Genomic DNA, 22,972 nt, shown 5'->3' on the forward strand with positions numbered 1-22,972 from the left:
AATATGGCCTGTAAATTTTCACCATTTTATTAGCTTAATAGTGAGTCAATATAATGCAACTTTTCTCTGGTCTTCTGAATCGGTAAGGTACTTCCCTCTTTCCATACCATTCTTTTTTTTTTTCTTTTTTCTTTTTTAAGATTTATTTATTTTAGAGAGAGAGAGAGAGAGCATGAGCATGAAGGAGAGAGCATCTCAAGTGGACTCCATGCTGAGTGTAGAGCCCTACATGGGTCTCAATCTCATGACCCCGAGATCACGACCTGAGCCGAAACCAAGAGTTGGACGCTTAACTGACTGTCCCACCCAGGCACCCCTCCATACCATTCTAAGCAAGCATTACTACTGTGGCTCTTCCAGGCTCAGTGCACATCTACAATAATTTATTTACAGAGACTACATCTCTCAGTATTCGGTACAACACAAGTGGTCTTCTAGTATTTCTTGCACTGTTTTGGTTTCCTTGACAGGAAGTGGAACATCCTAAGAGTTGAAGGAAGATTTTACCTCCTTGGTTGGAGGCACAGACCTCTGGCAAACTCACAAAGTGACACCTAAATGCATGAATATTTTTTGATGATTTTCCAGTTGACTCATTTGCTGAGTCTCTGGTCTTGGTGTACAGAGAAAGGAATGCACACAAGTCTCCAAGCATGGGTTGGCCAGCAGTTGTTTTTTTCAATCTAGCCTCAGGCACTTTTGAATTCATGAAAATTCCTTGGAGATTCCAGAAATATTATCCTTAATTTTCAGTGCTATTTTAAGTATTCATATTCTCTGTGTCTTCAGAGCTATTTCATTTGGAGGTTGAGGAACCACATTAAACAAAACTAACTATTTGGTGTTTTAAAATGGAAATCCATTTTTATTGTGATTTTGAAAGATCACTGCAAACAGATTATCAAAAGAAAAATATAGACTATTAAAGGTGAGTTAATGAAGACAGAAAATGGCCTGTGTTGTATTATACACAGAAGAGAAATCTATGCCTCGCTCTGGCCACACGAACTTCTTTTGTTTCCTTAATCACATAGGAGTTCCTTCCCTCCTCAGGCTGAGACACAGGTTGCTGTCTCTGTATTGACCTCCAGCTTTGACACCCTCACATATTTCCATCAGTCTCTATTCTGGATCCTACTTTATTCTTCATCACTTCCTCACAGTCATTCATTGACCTCCCAATATGTATTTAACTGGATTCCTCTGCTCTGCTTTCTTTAGTATCTCATAATTTCCACCAGGGCACTTAACCACAATCCGAAATTATATGTAGTTTGGTCCTTTGTATAATATTTATTACTCACTTTAGCCTCAACTCCAAGTGCACAGAGCCGTGAGCTCTAAGATGGCAGAAGTGATGCCTGGTTTGTCTGAACTATATATTGAAAGTTTAGCATAGTTTCTTGCATAAGATAGGAGATAAAGAAATAAAAATGTGTTGTCAAATGACTTTTGAGTATATAGAGGGGATTAAGAATGAATATAGCTTATGTAGTTTATATAGTTTTATTGGCTTTATAAAAAGCTTTATATGAAGCTTCACATATTTTTATAGCTTATATCCTTTAACAAACATTAGTTTTAATATAATGGTCACTCTATGGAGTAGAGGACTCCATAATGGTCAAGATCTGTAAGACCTGAATCAATTTCAACAGTCTTTCTTTCAATCATTTCTCTAGAAAGAGCTGCTGCTGACAAAGCAAACCATCCAAAAAACCCCCAAAAAACCAGAATGCTCAGAGCAATTCTAAAACTGAGGTTAGTGTATCATTGCTTAGAAATAATTTCAGGAAAGGTAGGGTGAGCACAAATTCCAAAGATTGAGATACTTATTATTCAATGAACACACGTCAAATCCCCTGATGGTGCCTCAACTCATGTGAGAATTTAAAGTAAACACATTAGGGATGTTTAATCACTTTATCTTTTCAGATTACAAACATCCATTGCTGTGTGTAATAGCTTTGATTCCAAAATGGGCAAAATGTTTTTTGTTTTAACCTATTGAATTCTGTTGGAAATGCTCTAGATTAGTTTCTTATTTAAAGGAATCCTATGGTCAAAGCTTTACAAGTGAGGAGCTTTTTATAACATGCATAAGTGCCCTTAATTTGTCTCATTTGCTAGTAATTATTTGGTTATTGGATTTTCTCAAAGAAGGGCTCCTATACAGAATGCGGTCTCATCACGAGGTAAACGATCCCCTAAGAAACTTGCTAACTCAGCCCAAATCCCAGGTAATCATAATTCTATTTTGTGCCTTTAGAAGCAGGAAGGAGAAAGGATACAGTCAGGAAGCTACTAAGACTTCACTTTTTTTCCCTCAAAAAACAAAAACAAAAAAGCAAACATCTTTAATCTCGACCACTTCAATTGACATGATCGGTAGGGAGAATAATTGTGCTGTGGAAATAAGGTTCCAGGGTTTAAAAGTCCCATGGTAGAGGATGCCCCCTCTATCCCCTGAACATGGACCCTGTGGTCTGAGAGGCCCGGGTGAATTCAGCTCTTCTGTCTTTGAGCTCTTTATGCCTGTGTCAGAATGGGAGCTCAACAATCCCATAGGTGTATAGTGAGAGAAGAGTGAGATATTTCATATAAAGCCCTTGTCATAGTGCCTGGAATATAATAAGCCCTCAAAAATAGTGGCTCTTGAGATAACACATACCTATAAACACAGATCTAACATCTGTTATCTTTGCAGATGTTTCTTTGCTTAATGAGTGATTCCCAGTCCTTGAAAAAAATGAAACAGTGGGAATAAATAAATGTTTTACCAAGACCATATAATATTTATACAATGAAAATATAGACATTTTAAGCAAAAATGAATAAACGGACATCTGTGTCCATGTGTGCATGTGTGCATATGTGTGCGCATGTGCAGGATTTTCTTACAGGAAAATGAAGACATTCCGGCATGGTGCTTAAGTAATAATATTCCACATAACCCATGCTCTTTCCCTGTTCTAAGTTTTGCCTCCAGTGCTTGTGGAGAAAGGCACTCTTTGTCTTTCATTGTTTTCCATCTGGTTCTAATTGAGGGGAAAGAAGAACAAAAACAAAAATACCGTTTGTAGTTTAGTTAGACTTCACCTTATAATTTTTTTGGAAGAAATTAGTTGGATATGTACTTTTTTCATGGCAAAGGATGTGTTCTATCCACCTCTTTCATATGGCCATTCCAAAGTCCCCTGATGCGACAATATGCTAATCGTAAAACAATTTCTGTCAACAACACGATACAAGTATTCTTCCCTGTCCATTCTCTCTTTTTTTTTTTTTTAAGATTTTATTTATTTGAGAAAGAGAATGAGAGAGAGAGAGAGAGAGCACATGAGAGGGGGGAGGGTCAGAGGGAGAAGCAGACTCCCTGCCGAGCAGGGAGCCCGATACGGGACTCGATCCCAGGACTCCAGGATCATGACCTGAGCCGAAGGCAGTCGCTTAACCAACTGAGCCACCCAGGTGCCCCCTTCCCTGTCCATTCTGTATCACTTTGATGAAGAGATTCTTAAGGAGGGACTCTAAATATTTTGTAATTTCTAAGAAAATCACCAAGCTGTTAGTGAAGTAAATATCTGTTTAATTTACAAACATCAGTAGTATAACTGATATTAGTCTGGAGAAAGACAAAGCACACTGAATTATACATGTACATCTAATTTTCTGTGTAAAAAAAGTTTTTGGAAAGGAACATCTGCATCTTCACAGGGTACCCTGGGATTTTCATAAGGGAAGAGCACAGTCCACTATAAATCATTATCAATTCTACATTGTAATTTAGCAGCAAACATGTTAACATGGGAACATTAAGGTAATAAAGGAGCTTTATTGTTTGGAAAAAAAAAATCACAGTTCTTGACATTACAGCCTTTTCTCTGCCCCCCGCCCCTGATAAAAGGGCAACAAATGTCAAGGAAATATTAATTTGTAAAATATCTACTTTTCTAGTGTCGATTGCTACACACCGTTTCTGTTCTGGGAGGACACGCTGCAGAGGGGCTGGCCCCTTCTTTCTGTACAAAGACCGTCTCACGCATAGACTTTACATACTCTCTGCAGGTGTCCTGAATGAGGCCAGTAGGTCGGTGACACCAGTGGTCAGATGTCAGGGTAAACAAACCGATCAACACATATTTATCCCAATATAACAGCCTATGTTAGTACTATGGCCAAGCCCCCCCACCCCAATCCTGATTTTTAAGTTTGAAAAATATACAAAAATATCAGGACAATCATAAATTAATATATATTAAAGCATTGAGAAACAGTAAAAGAATGGCCTACCATGTTAAGTACAATGTCCTTTGATACAATAAATATTTCTCATCGGAACTGCATACCGTATAGGGCTGTTTTGAACTCATAGAAACAAAAATTCATATTATTACTAATTTATTTATCAATAATCTATTGGTTCTTTATCATCTCCTTTATCATTTATATTACAAAAAAATTAATACTGGAAAACGGTAGATAAACACTTCTGTGTGCTGCTTGGGCTAACATGCTGACGTTTAAAAGGAAGATACACCTGTTACGTTAGCTCTCCCATCCCTCTCACGAACAGAACCCAGGTCTTCAAGGACACTGCTTTGCACCGAATGTTTCTCAACCGCGTCTTCGGTGAATTCTCGAGTTCCACGCCTCCGCCTTGCATCCTCAACCATCCTCAACCCCACACAGGTGCTCGGTGTGTCCTCGTGAGCCACAGAGATGGGCACGAGGCCACAGGGGCTTTACGGTCTGGGTGCTGATGTTACACAGCACACAGAAGCTCGGCTCTCCCTCGTTTCTGTGCTTCTGCTCGTCTTCAGCATGTTGCAAAGATGAATTTGCGTCGCAACGCTTCCCACCCGTGGGCCGAGGCCTCCGGGTTCTCTCTCTCTTCCTACTTCTCTCTCACCGGGGAAGCGTTAGTTCAAGCATTTTTTTTTTCCCCCGAATGCAGAAAAAAAAAAAAAAAAGTCTTTATTCTCATAATAAAAATAAGTCTGTTCTGTATTTTACAATATATTTCAAATATTTCCACTATGAAGCATTAATGAGTCCACCACGGTCGAGAAGTAGACAACATTCCCCAAAGACACAAGGGGCCAGGGGCGCGATTAAGAGGCGCACCTGGAACAACCGCACTTCACCACCTTCTCGACCTCATCCACAAACGAAGACCCATCAGTGCATTCGAAAGAGTATTTCCGCCGCTTGCTCCTCAGAGGTCCGCAGCACTGCCCTCCGGCACACCCACCTCTGCATTCCAACCGGGACACCTTCTTGGTCGTCTGGCAAGCGGCATAGCCCTGCTGCTTTTGGTAATAATCTCGTATCCGCTCCCCTCGACAAGAGATTTCTAGAAAAGAACAAGAAGCGCAAGCATTTTCAGGGCAGTCGCTGTGAGTACCCAACAAAGGGGCCGTGGATCCACAAGCCAGTTCAGGAGGTGCTGTCTTTGTCTGCCATGGGTAAGTGTGATTGTCACAGGCCTGCTTATACTCCATATAATGGGCGGGTGGCCCAGCTTGCTGTTCCTTGAAAGATACTTTTTGTTGTTGTTGTTGGGGTGGCCTTTATTTTCTGCAAAGTGAATACTATAGATGTGGACTGTAAATACTATGCTGTTGGACTGACAAGAAAATTGGATTCCTAAATCTTTTCCTTTATTGCAGAAATGCGTGTCTTCTGTTTTTACACTACTAACAGCTGGTTTCGTTTACCACAGGGAGCCATTTCAGAGAGTATGCAATTTAATTTATTAGACCTGGGGTTTAATATCATTCAATCTGTTACTTAATACCAGTAACATTCCACTAACTTCATAAATTACCCTGGTATGAACCAGTTCAAAAAGAGACATGTGCTCAAAGCTTCCACGGGCACGTTGCTCTGGTCTCATCCCTCCGATACGCCCACCGCAAGGCCTGCCAGCTGGGGGCGAGGCGCCTTCTGGTCACGCAGACAGGGGAGAAGGAGAAAGGTGGGCCAGCAAGTCGGCACGTTTCCAACCCTCTCACCTACATGCCGAGCTGTGATAAATCAGTTGACTGTACGGTCAAAGGTGACTTTGTCTTAAACCTAGAGCAGAATTATGAGCTGCCTCTTCTCTGTGCCAGAGACTAATTAATTATATAAATGGATGAGGATGGCAGGTAAAGGTAAGAAGGCAGGGAAGTAAATGTGCTACACCAAAAGGTAAAAAGGAGTATTTTTCACGGCACGTCACTGAAGGCCGTGTCAATCCCGGCCGTGGAGGTTGAGGACACTTCACATCTGGTGCCTTCATGCCGCTGGGAAATCAATCAACGGCAGCAACTATAGGCCATGCCTAGACCCGGTTTCCTCCTATCACTCCTCTGTGTGTGTGTCTGTCTCCCTTTCTCTCTCTTTTCAAAGATGGCGGGGGGAGGGTGCTCTTGCTTCAAAGGGTGGTGCCCAGGCGGGTCGGCTTACCTCGGTCACAGCTGTCTCCAGTGTATCCACTGCTGCATTCGCAGTAGGGCTGCCCCAGTCCGGAGAGCCTGCAGTTCCCATGCTTGCACTTGATCGCCTGGCAGGGGTTAAACAGATCCTCCTCCTCATCACAGAGGACACCGCCGTGGCCCTGCAGACACTTACAGCTGTAGGAGAACGCATTGATGGGCAAGCAGGTGCCATGCACGCATCTACGGTGGAGGAGTAAGGCAAGAACGCACGCGCATTAGGCAGAGGGGTAAGAATGGAGGAAGGGGATGGAAGGAGCAGGGAGGAGAGGGGCCAAGGGGCTGACTTCCTTCTCTTCTCTCTCTCCCCTCCCCCTCGTCTCCTTCCCCTCTTCCTCTGTCCCTCTTTCCCTCCCTTCCTGGCTTTTGCTTTGAGGGCTGGCGTATATGTGTTTGTGTGCAGCTCGAACTCACTTATTTCCAAGACAGGGGTCATTGGTCCTCTGGTCACAGAGGGGCCCAGTCCAGCCTTCCTCACATTCACAGGTGAAGCCCGACTGGCTGCCGGGTCGGCACGTGCCGTGGGCGCACACCTTCTTGTAGCACGGCTCACAGCCGGGCAGAATGCCGGTCTGCATGGGCACCTTGCGGAAGTCCTGCAGCTCGCTGTTGATGTAAAGGTTGCGGAGGCAGCCGTGGAAGCTGGTGCCGTTCTGCCCGGGGGCCTGGCGCAGGGCCGCGGCCACGTTGTTCTTGCCTGGCATACCTGCAGAGGGACCCTGGGTCAGTGGTTCGGCTCTTTGCCGGGGGGATCCTCAGCAATTTGCCCGCCACCCCCCCAGACCCTTTGAGCTCTGCCAGCAAGGCGGCAGTCAGGGTGACACTCCTTTCGGACAACCAGAGATCATCAGCCTCCAGGCCTGTGGTTCTCCCTCCACCTGGCTGCACGTTAGAATCACCCGAGATCTTCAGAGAAATACTGAAGCTTGGAACCTCTGCCCAGACCTACTTCATCTGGGCAGCGTGGGGGAAGGGAGAAGAGACGGCTGGTTCTTTGTTTGCATTTGATTTTTGGAAGATGCTCCAGGCCATTCTAATGCACAGCTAGAATAAAGAACTAAGTTCATTGGCGGCCAGTCTCTTAATTTTTCACATTTGTTTCAAATAAAATCTTACACGGAGGCATCAATGTATAAAACCTCAAAGCAGACCTGTTGTAGCTAGAGGCAAGATCAGGAATTGAGGAGAGATCTGGGCTCCGCGCTCTCTCCAGCCACCTCTTCAGCCTGGACACACGCCCTGGAAGCCGAGCTCCGGAAAGCACAGTGATACCTGGGGCGACATGCTCAGTGTCACCCAGTAAGACCAGACTGCAGATCAGTGGATGAGTGAGCCTCGCAATCTCTAGGGTCATGGTTCCGTCCATCCAGTCTGAGGGGGTGAGATCTGGGTTCACAGTGACCTTTCACCCCAGCCCTGCCAAATTCTAAGCTGGCAACCAATCCGGCTCACCACCGGCAACATCCTGGGCCCAGCAGTGCTGGTCGGCGTCTGAGAAGCTCACCCATGCTTCCTATCATGGCAGCACCTCATTCACGTTGTTTTCATTTTCTTGCTAATTGAGAGTGAAACGTTCATATGCCAAGAAATCAGGAATACAAAAGAAATTCCTCCAAAAACAGAATTTGCAGTCTTTGCATATATAAGTTCCACTGGTGACAGTCATCTGGTAACCTTCATTTGGCAAAACTGAGGAATCTTTCCATGGCCTAAGCCAGACCCTGAAATAGTTCCTGGATGGGATCCTACCCGAGGCAAACATCCAGACTGCAGTGGGGTAAGGGGAGGGAGCCAGAGGCCTTCAGGGTGGCTGATGATCCCCCCTGCCGCTCACCCTCTCACTCTGCCTGGGCTCTGAGCTACTGGCTGGAGGGTACAGGCTGGGGAAGACTCTGTCCTCACTCTCCAGAGGGTTGGCTGGTTGATTCTAAAGACCGGGACCCTCAGCAATGCTGGGGCCTCCCTGTGGCTGTATCACCTTCTCTGTTCAAAGGAGCCATGTTTGGGTTCTAGCAGCACCAACATCAGACAGGTAGATGTACAAAACCACCAGGTAGGCTCAAGGTCAGTGTCTTTATTGTTGGTCTGTGTAGGCATGAGCCAGTTATTTCTAACCATTGTGGGGCTTAGTCTTCTCATCCATAGCTTGAGTGGGTGGACCAGAACAATTGTTTCTGAGATCCACCAAAGGTCCATGTTCAGAAGGCGGCTTTCCAGGCCAAATTCTCTTCCTGCCTTAGGAGTCTAACTGGTAGGAAGGGGTAGGGTGCAGGAATCTAAATGTTAACACGCAGCTTGGTTGATTTTGATGCAAGTGCTCCCTGGTCACGCTTCGACAGGTACCGAATTAGGGGTCTTGGCTTTGAACTTGGCTTTGAACTTCCATGACCTCAGACTTTTGGTCCATGTCCGTCTGGCCTTGGGAACAGAGTTGCTTTCTAGAGCGGGCTCAAAAAATCTGAAATGTACCATTTCCAGGAAAGCCCAAGTAAAAGAAAATTCTTTGTTCTGGGATAAGTTCTTCTAACTCTATCATATCCATTCATCATAAATGTGTGGACTTTAAGTCCACACCGGGATGGTCTTTTTTTCAGACATGTGCGTTTTCAAATTTGGAGAAAAAGATGAGCTTAGTTACCGAGGTCCCTCTCCTTTGCTAAGTCAGGTTCTTCTGCCTTTGCCACCTCGAATTCAGGGCTGGGATCTTATGATTACATTGTATTTTTTTTTTAATTTGAATTACCCTGCACTCTGATTTGGAAGGAAATGGGCCCACTATGTTCTCTGGCAGTGAGGCTTCCTTCAGGCCTGGATGGACAGAGGTATTATCTGGATTCTTCCAGACCCTCTATCCTAAGAAAGATTGGCACTTTTCAGTTTGGAATGTAAAGCTTTTTCTTTTTCCTTTTTTGAGAAATGTTCTGACCTAAGCACTCCCATTTTGTAGGGCCCCCCCACCCCCCCTCACTTCATCGTAAAGGAGTTTTAAAAGATTCAGTGAAATTGTTTCTGATGAAAGCACAATAAATCAAGCGAAGGACAAGTCCAGAAATAAACAAAAAGCCACAAAGCCTAGATTGCTTCCCTTTCTGCTCTATGTTAAAAAGTGAGTGGCAATGCAGATAGATGGCTTTGGGGTCAGACAGACCAGACCTGGACTCAAATGAGGTCTCTATTACTTCATGGCTCTGTGAACTTGGACACGTTTTGTAAAGTCCTTGTGGCTGTCCCTTCGGGATCATGAAACAAAAAATCATACCTGGTGCCTAAAGTCTCTGAGGATTAAGACTGTAAAGAAGCATTGTGTTCGACACATCAAATGTGTTCAGTGAGTATAATTTCTTTTCTTTCAAACCACAGGTATATCTATGTGTGACTTGCTTTACCCATCCCAATGTAATGGCTGTTAACAGTAGTGCAGGCAAGAAATGGAGGCTGCTGTTTTTAAATGCATCTCCTAGTTGTGATTCCCATGAAGCAATGAGATCAGTCAACTTGCTGAGCAGACTTAGTATGCAATACTTTTATTCCAATGCACTATGGTTCCTTGAAGACATGTCGGCTTTTCCCACTCCCCTGGGCAAAGAAGGGATATTTCTTTTTCAATGTTGTAACCTTTATACCTACGTTAACTTCGTTTCCAGCACATGGTAGGTACTAAATAAATATTTATGGAACTGAACCAAGATTTTTAATGGTCTCTAAAAATCCAAAATTCTTTCAAAGTGTTAAGGTCTTCAAATGCTGAAAATTACAAAAATACAGAAGTGCCCTGGACTTTCAGGATAATTCCAAAAATACTTTCAAGGAAGTCTCTGAAGGGATAACGTAAATATGTAGAATCCCAAGATTACTATTTTGCAGAAAATTAATGCAAACATTGTGAAGATGCCTGTCCTGCTGAGCAAATCAGTTACACTGACCTGCGCAGAAACCTCAGCTTACTTCTCTGTAAAATGAGTTAATTTTATCACTCAATTCACCTCAATCCAATGTGATTTAATTCAATGCTACTCAGTTCAACATCATATGCTTTCTTGCTCCTTTGCCTGAAAACTGAAATTCCGGATCTCCAGTTTACATTTTCCCTCCTTTCCCCCAATAGAGCAAAGCTCTCTCCGTTGTGGGTCCTCTCCTCTGGGCTCCTTCAGAACATTGCCCACATCTCTGTTCTTCACCTGTTCCTCAACTGACTTCTGGTTGGTTACAAATAAAGTCCAGAATCTTCACTCTATCATTCCAACCCCTAGTCCACCTTCCCAACCCTCTGCCTTGTTCACTCACCTTAACGTCTTAGCTAACCAGAAGTATTTCCTGTTACCCCCAATACAAGCTGAATATTTAATTCAATTGTTCATTCATTCATTCATTCATTCATTCATCATTCGATTTTGTTAATAATTATTCCTACCATCTCTGAGTTGGCAACTGGTAGCACAGACAATCTAGAATGATAAGATCTGACAGAACTTTTTTCTTTTTCTTTCTAGCATGACACAGTAAAAGCAGCACTCCAGGCCTATGTGATCCTGCTCTCACACATGCGCTCTCTCACTTGCTCTCTTTTTCCTTAAGACCTCGCTGTGTGCCACAGGTGTGCTGTGTAATTTTCGGGTCTTGTAAGTAATAAACCTCTAATCTTTCTTCAGAGTTTCCTGATGCTTGTTGCTGATGGGTACTTTGCAATCATCGTAAGAACCACAAGAACCTGTCCAACCATGACATTGGTTATTAATAGGTTGAGACAGACACAAAACAGGTTTCTTAACACACATCCAGGGCTCTTTCTTTTCTATCCTTGCTGTCCATCTTTCAGTGATTGATCACTGTGGGTCAACAGCCATGACACCAGGGATCAACAATTTCAGAATTAGTCTATGATGAGAATCACAGGGTTTTGGGGACTTACTGGATTTGGAACAGAGCTTACCTCCTACATAGAGGGGAGAGTCAAAATTCAGAGTGGACTGCTTTGACAAGTTGGTGATGATTTTGGGGCTCCCTCCATCCACGGAGAGGGAGAGACTCTGATCCAGGGCAAGTAGCTCCACAATGTGAAAGTTTCCGTCATTGATCGTCTCCACGCTACAAAGAAAAAGTAACTTAGCTGATGCTTCAATTTTCCTTTTACGAACCCAAAGAAGTTAAAATACAAACCCCAATAAGCACTTCTTAGGAAAAGGTACACCTACCTAGCATTAATAAAGATAAAGACCAATAGCTTATTTAAAAATAGAAGATATTTCAGGGAGATACAATCAATTTCTACTTCTTAGGAATGGATACAAATTAAGCTTGTTTTCCCATTGGGAGAAGTGGAAATGGGTACATTTAATCACTATCCAATCATATTCTTCCAGGGCCAGGTCTAGCAGTCATTCTAAAACTTGAGAGGGCTTATGGAAATGCATAAAATGGATAAAAACAAAAAGATTAAGAAACTGAGGTAAATGAAAAATGGGGATTGAAAATAAGAGGAAGTTGGGCACAGTTAGCAGGAAGGTTCTATATGGTTTTGAAGTGTGGTTATAAATCTAACACGAGTGTTAACAGCAGGCAAAGATGAGCACGGGACCAACGCAGAAAACAGGATCCATACACAGCAGTGTGAGGGATATACTTACCTCTCACCATGGAGGCAAAAATACGGCAAAATGGAAGTTGGGGTCAAAAATAAATAGTGAATATTAAAGAGCTAGTATACTGGTATATTGACTAGGCAGTCTGAAAAAAAAAAAGGCTCAAACATGGAAATATGGGAGCATAGGATAAAGAAACTGTGAATACCTAGTATTCCCTACATAAGATGATGGCTTACATTTCTGGGTGCTGATACTTAAATTTGCAAATAGGGCAAGCCTGGAAAATAATAGAAAAATGTACTGACATTTCTGTGTGGTTCTCACCACAGGTGTCTAATAATACTCCTTTGTTTGCCAACAGAGATTAAAAAGGTTTTTGTGATTCGACCACAGTATAAACCATTCTGCAGAACTGTGAAAACATCTGAAGTGGCTCTGGATGTTTGGTCTTAAGTGGTTGTAAGAGTCTGCATGTACAGGGATCTTTGATAACCTGTCTCAGATATCATCTTTTTTAAATGATAAATACTAATATGCCAATGAATATTTTTACCCTCTACAAATTTAATTATCCCAACACTTTATACCAGTAAAACCAACAGAGGAAACAATATACATGAAAATCATTTACTAAATAAAGTTGTATACCAACTGTCAGTGGTCTTAAATAGAACAGTCTTCTAAGGGAAGATACTGGATGGGAATATCAACGAATTGTTAAGCATACAGATTTTGGAGTCAGATAAACCTGGATTTGAATCCTGGTCTTGCATTTATGAAATGTTTGACCTTAGATAAGTTACTGAATTGCTAACACACTTCAGTCTTCTCTTCAGTTAAGGCTAATAAATATTTCTCCCTCTGATGATTAATTTGAGGTCTGTATAAAATGATTTTTTTATTATTATTTTTTTTATTATTATTTTTTAAAGATTTTATTTATTCATTTGAGACAGAGAGAATGAGAGAGATAGAGAGCACATGAGAGGGGGGAGGGTCAGAGGGAGAAGCAGGCTCCCGCCGAGCAGGGAGCCCGATGCGGGACTCGATCCCGGGACTCCAGGATCATGACCTGAGCCGAAGGCAGTCGCTTAACCAACTGAGCCACCCAGGCGCCCTAAAATGATTTTTTTTTAAAGATTTTATTTATTTATTTGACAGAGAGAGACACAGCGAGAGAGGGAACACAAGCAGGGGGAGTGGGAGAGGGAGAAGCAGGCCTCCCGCAGAGCAGGGAGCCCGATGCGGGGCTCGATCCCAGGACCCTGGGATCATGACCTGAGCCGAAGGCAGACGCTTAACGACTGAGCCACCCAGGCGCCCTGTATAAAATGATTTTTAAGAAGTGCAAAATGAAACATCCAGATATAGAAAGTGCAAAGTTAAGTCTTAGATATCAGTATCACCATCACTACCTCTGTCATCATATAAATAATCCAGTATTATTTCAGTATCTTCAGGAAGAAATTAGCTTGATTTTTGATATGAATTATAAAATAATGCTAAAGACTGGCAGAAATAGAATAACTTCTTTGGGGGCATATCTTGTTCAAGTTACTAAAGTTTTAAGTAAAATATTAAAATGAAGATATATAGAGAGGGGTGAACAACTGCTTTTCCTTTGTGATCATATACAGCATGTAAGTGGTTTACAGGACCTTGATTAAATCGTAAATATTAATAGTGGGACCTCTTTTTTTCCTTTACATTTGCAAAGAAAAGGCCATTTGTACTGGAAAATGGTTTCTTGGTCACACATGGGTCTCGACCATCAATCTTGGTATGTCATCACTAATGACAGTGGTTTGATGCAGTGCAACAGAGTAAGCTACTTTATTTATTTTTAAAGATTTTATTTATTTATTTGACACAGAGAGACAGTGAGAGAGGGAACACAAGCAGGGGGAGTGGGAGAGGGAGAAGCAGGCTTCCCATGGAGCAGGGAGCCTGACACAGGGCTCGATGCCAGGACCCAGAGATAGGGTCTCTGGACCCAACGCCCACGCAGGTGCCCCAAGAATAACATAGAGTTTTTTTAGTAATTATTAGCCAGTTTACAGTTATAGTCAAGAGGCTTCAAGCATACTTAGGTAAGGACATCTAAAATATGCATTTTATTTAAAAATTTGGATTTTTTCAGTAGTCATATCCTAAAGGCAATGCTGGGAGGTACATCTTGTTCAGCCTGTCCCAAGTCTCATTAGATGTGTGACATTGGATTAGTGTGACACTGGACTGGTGTGACTTCAGGTCATTTTTCTCTGTGTTCCTCATCAGGGAAATGCAAATACTAAGACCAAAGAATCACATAGCACATACTATAGGCCAGGTAATGTTCTAAGAACTTTATGTGTCTTAACTCATTAAGAATCACAACAGCCCTGGGGCGCCTGGATGGCTCAGTCGTTGGGCGTCTGCCTTTGGCTCGGGTCATGGTCCCGGGGTCCTGGGATCGAGCCCCGCATCGGGCTCCCTGCTCGGCGGGAAGCCTGCTTCTCCCTCTCCCACTCCCCCTGCTTGGGTTCCCTCTCTCGCTGTGTCTCTGTCAAATAAATAAAATCTTCGAAAAAAAAAAAAAAGAATCACAACAGCCCTAAGAGTTGGGCACTTAGGGTACTCAACGTGGCACAGCCAGTGGCTAATGAGATCTGAAGCCAGAATCCCTGTTTCTAGAGTATGTGTTTTTAATTATCATGCATTACTTTTAGAATAAAAAAAACCTGAAAAGTACCTAGTACCATACCAATGGCATGTGCTCTCACCACTAACAAGCCTTTAATAGGTGATTTTTCTCCCAAATAGCCCAAGAATAAAGTTCTATGGAAAATAACCTTATATGATGGTTGCACAAATTGGTACATTTACCAGAAATCATGGAATTGTAAAAAAAAAAAAAAAGGTAATAATTTCATAATAAGTGTTTGAAGGTTATGAGAATACAAACATAAGGTATATAGAATTCAAACATGGATTTGGATTCTATTTTCCCAATTATAAGTGAAATTTAGACTGATTAGATATTTTTCCTTCCCAAAGTTTTAAATGTCTAATCTGATCATTCCTGAACTTGGCCAGAGTTGTCACTAAGCCTGATTCCATTTATATTTCCCTGAAATTGAGGCCTCACCATGGCTTCTGACAGATAGGTATTATAAAATTAATATTTTTAGAGTCTTTGTGTTTTAGGATGACAGCATGTGTATGGGTCTAAATAGAATATTTGAGAACTAAGAATATTCTAAATCGGTGTTTCATGCTGTCTTCTAAAGCATGAGATTAACCAGGGGATGTCCAGAAATCCTTTGCCTATATGCCCTTTAAAATAAAAGCAGCGGTTGACACACCAGTTGTTACATGATACAACTGAACCATCCTCAATTTTACAGTCTATCCCGGTCATTCCTACCTATCCACTCACAATGCATAACATCCTTTTGGTTTCTGAGAAATATTGATAAGCTCTCTTTCACTACTCCCCAGGGAACTATACAGTTGATGACTCAGGAGAGTTGCAAGTGAACCACTTAACACTGAGCCTTTCCCCTGGGAATGTACATTGAATTTATTACCACTATTATGTATTTAGTTTTATTACACTTACCTATTAGCAGAGATTTTGGTTTCTTGAATTTCTAAGTGGATGTATGAAAACAAAGCTTGGTCTTGTGGTTGGCTATAGAAAAAGAGCTTAAAAACTCGGGGATTAAAAGAAGAGGGGCTCTAACTTGCCTCTCATTTTCTTTCTTTCTTTATGCAGGACACATCAACAGTGGCATTTTTATCATTCTGTCTCAGGCATAAATCTTAAAGTAATTCAGTAGTTTAATAAAGAGAAGCAGTTCACTTGGCTTGTGTGAGCTCTAGCTTCTCACCTTAAAAATTTAAAGTGTCTGTTGGCATATTCTGTCAGACACCAGACAAATTCAACTGGTCATCTCATTTTGATTACCTCCCGGATGAGGTGAAGTGGGGATGGTAATACAACATTTCCCTGCCTACCTATTCAAATCAAAAGGAATAGGAGGTCAAAGGGGATTAAAGGTATTAACTGCATGTGCATAAGAGTTTTCAAAAGGATGTTTTACAACATGACTGATGGATCAAGTCAAGTTACATTTTAACAAGTACTTTTGAGGCAAATTACCTCATTTAAATAAAAATGCACTAAAATAAAAAGGGACTTGTACGTTTGAACATACAGTAAGAGCGCCACATAAGGCAATAACATTTGCATTTATTCTCCATTATCTGGATATCTGAGCATCAAGAATAGCCATAAACCCGCAACATCACCAATTACCGTGAGCCTACTCTGTGCCGAGCACGACAGCAGGGGCTTTATGTTTGTTACTTCCAATTCTCCCAGCCACATGTGAAAAACAGGTGTGATTCCAACTGCTTAGGGGAGGAAATGGAAGCACTAAGAGGTGAAGTAACTTGCTCAAAGTTCCAAAGCTGGCAAACAGTGCTGCCTTCCCATATGGCATCTCAAGTATGGCTGAGTGTGTGTCTTGGACATGAGACCAAGGGTATTCTATTGTCTGTCTCTCCAATGAGACTCAATTCTCTTCTTCTGCTTCCTCTTCCTCCTCCCCCTCCTCCTTTTTTCTTTTTTTTTAATGTAAACCTGTAAATTGCATAACCCAGAGACTATATAGCCAACCAAACCTAACAATTGGCAGGGAAAAGTCCCCTGATGTTGTACTGTTCCCTAAATACCAAATCTGTTCAATGAATGGTACAGTCCTGCCCCTTTGTAAGATGGTTCATCTCTTTTCCACATTTAAAAACGTTAATTAGTTTTTAAAAATTGAAGCCTAGTTGACACAATGTTACATTAGTGTCAGGTGTACAAAATAGTAATCCAACAACTCTAAACATTATGCTGTGCTCACAAGCGTGGCTACCATTTGTCACCCAACGTTATTATAGTAACACTGACTATACTCTCCATGCTGTGCCTTTTATCCCCGTGACTTATTCATTCCATAACCGGAAGCCTGATTTCCTCATTGTTAAACAGTAGTTGACCGTGTTTCCAAAGAAGCTGTTTGGTTTGGAAAATTACATTAATCTGAATCTAAAGAAAGAAGCATGCCATTTTTATTAAATTTTTTTAAAGTTTCTGCCTATTTAGATGAAAAAAAAAGTCACTTTGAAAGGCAATTATTAGTCTACTTGAGAAAAAAAAATGTGTTACTCCACCCCGATCTGAGGGCTGTCATTCGTTCATGGCATTATTACCAAGTTGCTCTTTATGCTATTCGCTAAGCACTATAAAAATTCGGCATGTGTGTGATATTCTACTTTATTCACTTGTTAAGTAGCTTATGTCATCTCTGTTTTTGCTGATTCCTTAGACAGCAGGTGCTGGCAAATCTATAACAACTGGCTCTCTGAGATAAGAAAAAGAGCCCGGACTTGGAGCATTTGCGGACTTCTGCGGTGGACGTACTCCCAGCAGGGCTGGTATCAAGGCCAACCTCAAGCATGAGGTCTTGGAATTTGGATATGGGAAGAGATGCACACCACGGGCTCTCAGAGCACAGCTCAAATATATTCCTTTTCTACAAGTGGTTCTCAAATTGTGCTCCCTTGACCAGAGCATCACCTGGGAACTTGTAACAATGAAACTTTGGGGGCTCATCCAAGATCTGAATCAGAAACGAGAGGTGGACCAGTCATCTGTTCTTTAACACACTTTTCGGGTGATTTTGATGCACGTTATTGGAAAACAATAGCTTCTCACCACTGCCTGCAGAGCTGGCCTTGTGAGCAGTATGCAGGTCTATAAGAAATGTTGGGCTTCTGTCAGATAGAAGAAATAAAATGAGAAAATGTGCACACGCTACTTCAGTTCTGGGAAGAAGGAATAATTACTACATCTTGGGTTCTCTTAAACACACTTAAAGCTGTGTTAAGTACTCTCTCTAGACATAATTCCATGAAATAATGGTTCTCACGTCAATTCATTTAACACACCGACATCTAAAATGAAGCCTTTTAAAAAACAAAAAGAATAAAAAATAAAAAAAAACATATAGAACTAACTTAATGTAGAATTATTTTCCCCTAATTTTATCAGATTTCATTTACTAAAATAAACAAAATCCATTTCCATCCATGTTGAAGAGTAACCAGGCAACTGAAAAGACAACCTGATACACAAAATTATTCCCATAAGCAATTTTCCAACAGCACATTAAATAATGCAATTTGGAAAATGAGTTTTCACTAAAGTCAATGTTATATAACATAAAATCATGCCATTAAACTGAACAAATTCTCTGGTGTAAGAATATGTAAAAATACTCCCTTTTAAAATATTAGTGTACTTTTAATAATGTTATGTAAAGCAGAAACACATCAAGATCCGAACATTTAATTCAACCAAACATAATAATTTTTAAGCAATTTATGGGAAGCTGATGGCAACATGTTATTGATGGGTTTCTCCATAACGATGGAGAGGTAATACCTGTCATCAGAGGTCACATTTTAGTAAGTCCTGAGCAAGGTCAGAGGCATTTGAATAAATACCAGAAGACAATAGGAGCAGAGTTAAGACTTGGAACAAATTTCAAATTGGAGGTAAAGGAAAGAAAAAGAGTAAGAATAACTCCATTGCACTTATGTGCCCAAGAAGATGGTGCTGCCTCTCAATGAAATTAGGAATGTGACAGGGACATGGGTTTGGGTGAAGCAAAGGAAATGAACTCCATTTTGGACATTCCAACTTTATGATCCTAATAGCTAGCATTGTTTAATATTTGGTATGTGTTGTTCTAAATATTTTCTCGTGTATCAAATCATAAAATTCTTACTACAGTCGTACAAAGATGGAAGTATGATTTACTATACCCATTTACCAGGTGAGGCCCAGAGAGCTTATGCAATTTACTCATGGCACGCAGTGAATCGATGGCAGAGCTGAGACCTGAATCAAGGCAGGCTGTCTTTAGAGCATCTGCTCTTTTCTATTCAATTTTTGTTTTTGTTTTTGTTTTAAAGATTTTATTTATTTATTTGACAGAGAGACAGAGAGAGAGCACAAGTAGGCAGAGAGACAGGCAGAGGGGGAGGGAGAAGCAGGCTCTCTGCTGAGCAGGGAACCCGGCACAGGGCTCGATCCCAGGACCCCGGGATCATGACCTGAGCCCAAGGCAGCCGCTCAACCGACTGAGCCACCCAGGCGCCCCTATTCAATTTTCGTTTTGAGTGCTAATGACATTCAAATGGTTCAAAAATCAAAATGATGTAAAGTGGTATTCATATACAAATCTTGCTTCCACCCCACTCCGTCCTCTCTATTCCTAGTTTTTCTTTATGCAAATACATAAAAATAAAAAAATATATATTTATCCACCTTTGACACTGTTTCACCTTTTTTTTTCCTTTTCAACTGAGCAATATACCTTGAAAATCTTCCAGTATCTTACATAGAGAACTTCCTCCACCCCCCTCCATCCTCCCTCCCTCCCTCCTTCCCTTTACTTTTTAACAGTACATTCCATTGTGTGGATGTACCATAGTTTATTTAGATAGAAACTTGGGCTGTTTCCTAACTTCTGTTTTTACAAGCAATGCCACAGTGAGTACATGTGCACATATCAATTATCTTCAGGTCCATCTGTAGCATAAATTCCCAGAAGGGGGATTTCATAGGTCAGGGAGTAAATGTATTTGTAATCTGGATAGTTATTTTCAAACGGCGCTCTACAGACATTGTAAACAATCTGTACTTCTCGTGTTATGGTATAAGGCTAGAAGATACACTTTCAAGTCCTCTGCTATACTCCAGAAAGAGATACCAGAAAAATTTTCCTGACTTGCTATAACATAGATGAGAATGAGGACAATGTGAGTGGAGAAATGAGCATGGAGCTGAGTTTGGAATTTCATCCTCAGAGGGACCTAACCAGGTATGTGCTGTATTATTGTTTATAGACAGGATTTCTGAGTCACAGAAAGATTAAGTATCTGCTCCACGTTTATCCACTAGTAATTGGCCAAGTCTAGATCTGAAAACATATCTTAGCCACTATGTTTTTTTACTTGTCAAAGGTTAAATCTCCTAGTGTGTTGAAATAATTTAATTGTTCTCTATAGCTTCTATTTCGAAGAAGCATTTTTTCTATTCCATAATGGTGTATGAATATATCTATATATTTCTCTCTATATGTAATATGCACATTTTATATACATAATCCATATCAATCAATCATCTCTCTACCTGATCCAAGTAATTGCTACTTTTCTTTTACTTAAAAATAATGTGATGACTTTTCTTGGTTTCTATGCCATAAACCATAAACCAAGATGTCTCCATTAGATGATCTGCAAACAGAGAAGTGGACTTCTGGTTCATAATGAAAAGTGTACCATGTGATATTATTCTTTTTTTGTAAACATCCCATCGTACGCTCTACTGTTTGTTAAGCAAAAATGGTAAGAATATAAACTCAAAACTCAAAATAAGCTCTTTATGGTAACTTCTCATTGTGATATAACCATGTGGGTTTCTACAACTTATCTAGAAACATTTTAAGTATATTTTATGTGAACACTAACTTTAATAAGCCAACCTCAAGAACCTTTACTACGGTTTCAGAGAGTTCTATGCTCTTCCGTTGCATACAATAGAACAAAAAAGAAAAAAAAAAAAGCACAAAATCAATATTCTGAAACCTTTTGATGGGCTGAAACAAATTGAGGCTACATAAGTTAAGGCCTAGCAATATCTAAAATGTTGGCATTAACTCATCACCATTTGGAGATGAAATTCATATTCCATTTGGAAACCAGTAATTACGTGTTTGTTTCCATGCTCTATATATTCCCAAGTGGGTTAGCTCACCACCAAAAGGACTCACCAATTGGCATCCACTTTCCTGGGACTGTTATAAAGGCTCAGATAGGATGAGAAGGCTTTTGAGAAACATAAGTACATACGTCAATAATGTAGAGGCCAGTTTCTCCAACTTTATGTCCAAGTCAATGCCCCGAAATTTGTTGCCGACCATGTTTGGCCTACAGATGCATTTTGTTCACCACATACGGTATTTAACAAAAATGTCAATCAATATTCAAAGGACGGAATACTTTATATTAAAAAACATCCAGATTTATGCCTTTCCTTCAAAAATAAGTGTTCTGGTAAAGCTGGGGCCCACATTTTCCCATGGCAGCATTCAGGGAGAACTGGGTGGATGCGGTCTGGCCCTGTTTTGACAAAAGTTTGCTTTTAGTTCACTCCAGACACAAAGGCTCCTATTATGTTACCAACCTCAATGTAACTTAAAAAGTTAGATCTTCTCAAGAGTCAAATGATGAGAACATATTCTTCTCTAGCAACTGGCCTGATTAGTTTATTTAAGCTACCTGCCTGAAAAGAAACTGACCGTATATGACTTGGTGACCTTGCTCCAACTGGTGTCAGTTACTTCTACAGGTGGATAAGTAAACTAGGTAACTTGGTGTAAGATGATGGTGAATTGGTGTTGAGATCCAACAGAGGGCTCTGAAGGTTAATCTTATGCCAAAAGCACATTTCCAGCAAAATTTATGTCCCATGAATACCACTCCTTTCATAACTTCAAAGTATCATCAATCTTATTACATTATTAGAAAACTTACAAATTAAATAACATTACTGATCACATACTGTATGTGTCCATTGGCTTCTTCTGTATAATCTCCCTAAGAGCAAGGTCTTTGTTCCTTAAAGCTTGGATCCGTGCCTGGCACATAGTAGGTGCTCAGTAAATATGCGTTGCATGAAAGGTAATGTTAAATGACTCACTGTGCTGGGTATCTTGCAGGTTCTTCTCTAGAGCTACTCTCCACCTGTCTTCACCCTGCTTTGGGCCCTGGGAGGCTCATGAGCAAATTATATTATTGCAATCAGCAGATTCCTTTTTTTCTGGAATCCGATTTGGTCAAAGGGGAGCCCGGGCAGGGCCTTGTCGGGCAGAAGAAGAGTGAGGTTGGATATTTAAAACCCCGGTGCCTTCTCTGAGGACTGACTTCATCCCTTCATTGAAGGTCACAGCGGCTGCCAGGCAGTCGGAGACACAAGTCCTATTCTGAGCATGGATTTCCATAACTGCTGCCCCCACTCACCCCTTCAAGCATGGGGAGGGGAGTAGCTGTATCCCTCGTTACTGGCCCCCCGGTTACTGTACGCTAACAATCTTTATAAGAATTTCCCTTGAGACTCTCTCCTCCATTATCCAACTTGAGCATGACATCTGTTCCTGCCAGGCCCGTAAGTAATACACTTATCATAACGGCTGCTATGGCCCAGTTATTCCCTCCGCTCGCCATTACAGAATAACAGAGGAGCCACGGCTTCTCACTGAACCGCTTTTCACCTCTACCAGTAACTGAGAGACCTTCACCTGTAAATGGCAGAAGCCGGGTGTGAGCCGGTGTCATAGCTCGCGCGGACCCGTCCCCGGTACAGTTCGACGGCAATATGGTCCTTGTCGCCCTTATACAGGAGGATTCCGCTGTCTTCATCTGTGGCAATCTGGTAGGAAGTAACCCTGATGTTAGCAGGATGCACAGTCACCAAAAAGCAGCCAGACTGCTCAGTGCAGGGTTTTTACTCTTAGCTGATTTTTCCCTTATGCTGTGAGAAAGTAATAATGCAAGGCAGACGGAAATGAGGACTTGAAAGGTGACCTGTTCCTAAGTTATTTTGATGCGATAAGTTCATAAAGAACTAAAAAACAAACCAGTAACAGATACTTAAGGAAACACCTTGGGACGTACCTAAAACTTTCTCTGCTGGAGGTTTTCATTTCCTGGTCTTTTTGCTCCTATTCGTCACTGTGAGGGCATGAACAGGGGAAAATCTCTGTTTTTCTCCGGCTTTTTGGCCTTTTTGGGCTTTTAAAGGACCAA

General features: G+C 41.3%; 1 protein-coding gene across 6 annotated transcripts in view; it reads right to left on the reverse strand.

The window, feature by feature from the left end:
* Positions 1 to 3,572: 3,572 nt before the first annotated feature.
* Positions 3,573 to 22,972, reverse strand: part of SLIT2 (slit guidance ligand 2) — a 364,058-nt gene continuing 344,658 nt past the window's right edge. For 4 of the 6 annotated variants that reach the window (XM_035005227.1, XM_035005226.1, XM_035005228.1 and 1 more), the window contains 5 exons: positions 22,465 to 22,595; positions 11,413 to 11,567; positions 6,897 to 7,188; positions 6,454 to 6,665; positions 3,573 to 5,356 (listed from right to left, as the gene is read on the reverse strand). In XM_035005227.1, coding sequence (XP_034861118.1) covers positions 5,115 to 5,356; positions 6,454 to 6,665; positions 6,897 to 7,188; positions 11,413 to 11,567; positions 22,465 to 22,595 — 1,032 coding nt within the window. In that variant the 3' untranslated portion in view covers positions 3,573 to 5,114. Of the gene's footprint in view, positions 5,357 to 6,453; positions 6,666 to 6,896; positions 7,189 to 11,412; positions 11,568 to 16,641; positions 17,853 to 19,943; positions 21,287 to 22,464; positions 22,596 to 22,972 lie in introns of those variants that run through there. The other 2 variants (XR_004679286.1, XM_035005230.1) reach the window with 2 other exon arrangements.

This window comes from Mirounga leonina, unplaced genomic scaffold (assembly GCF_011800145.1).
Source record: "Mirounga leonina isolate KUSES-001 unplaced genomic scaffold, KU_Mleo_1.0 Mir_129, whole genome shotgun sequence".
Lineage (NCBI taxonomy): Eukaryota > Metazoa > Chordata > Mammalia > Carnivora > Phocidae > Mirounga > Mirounga leonina.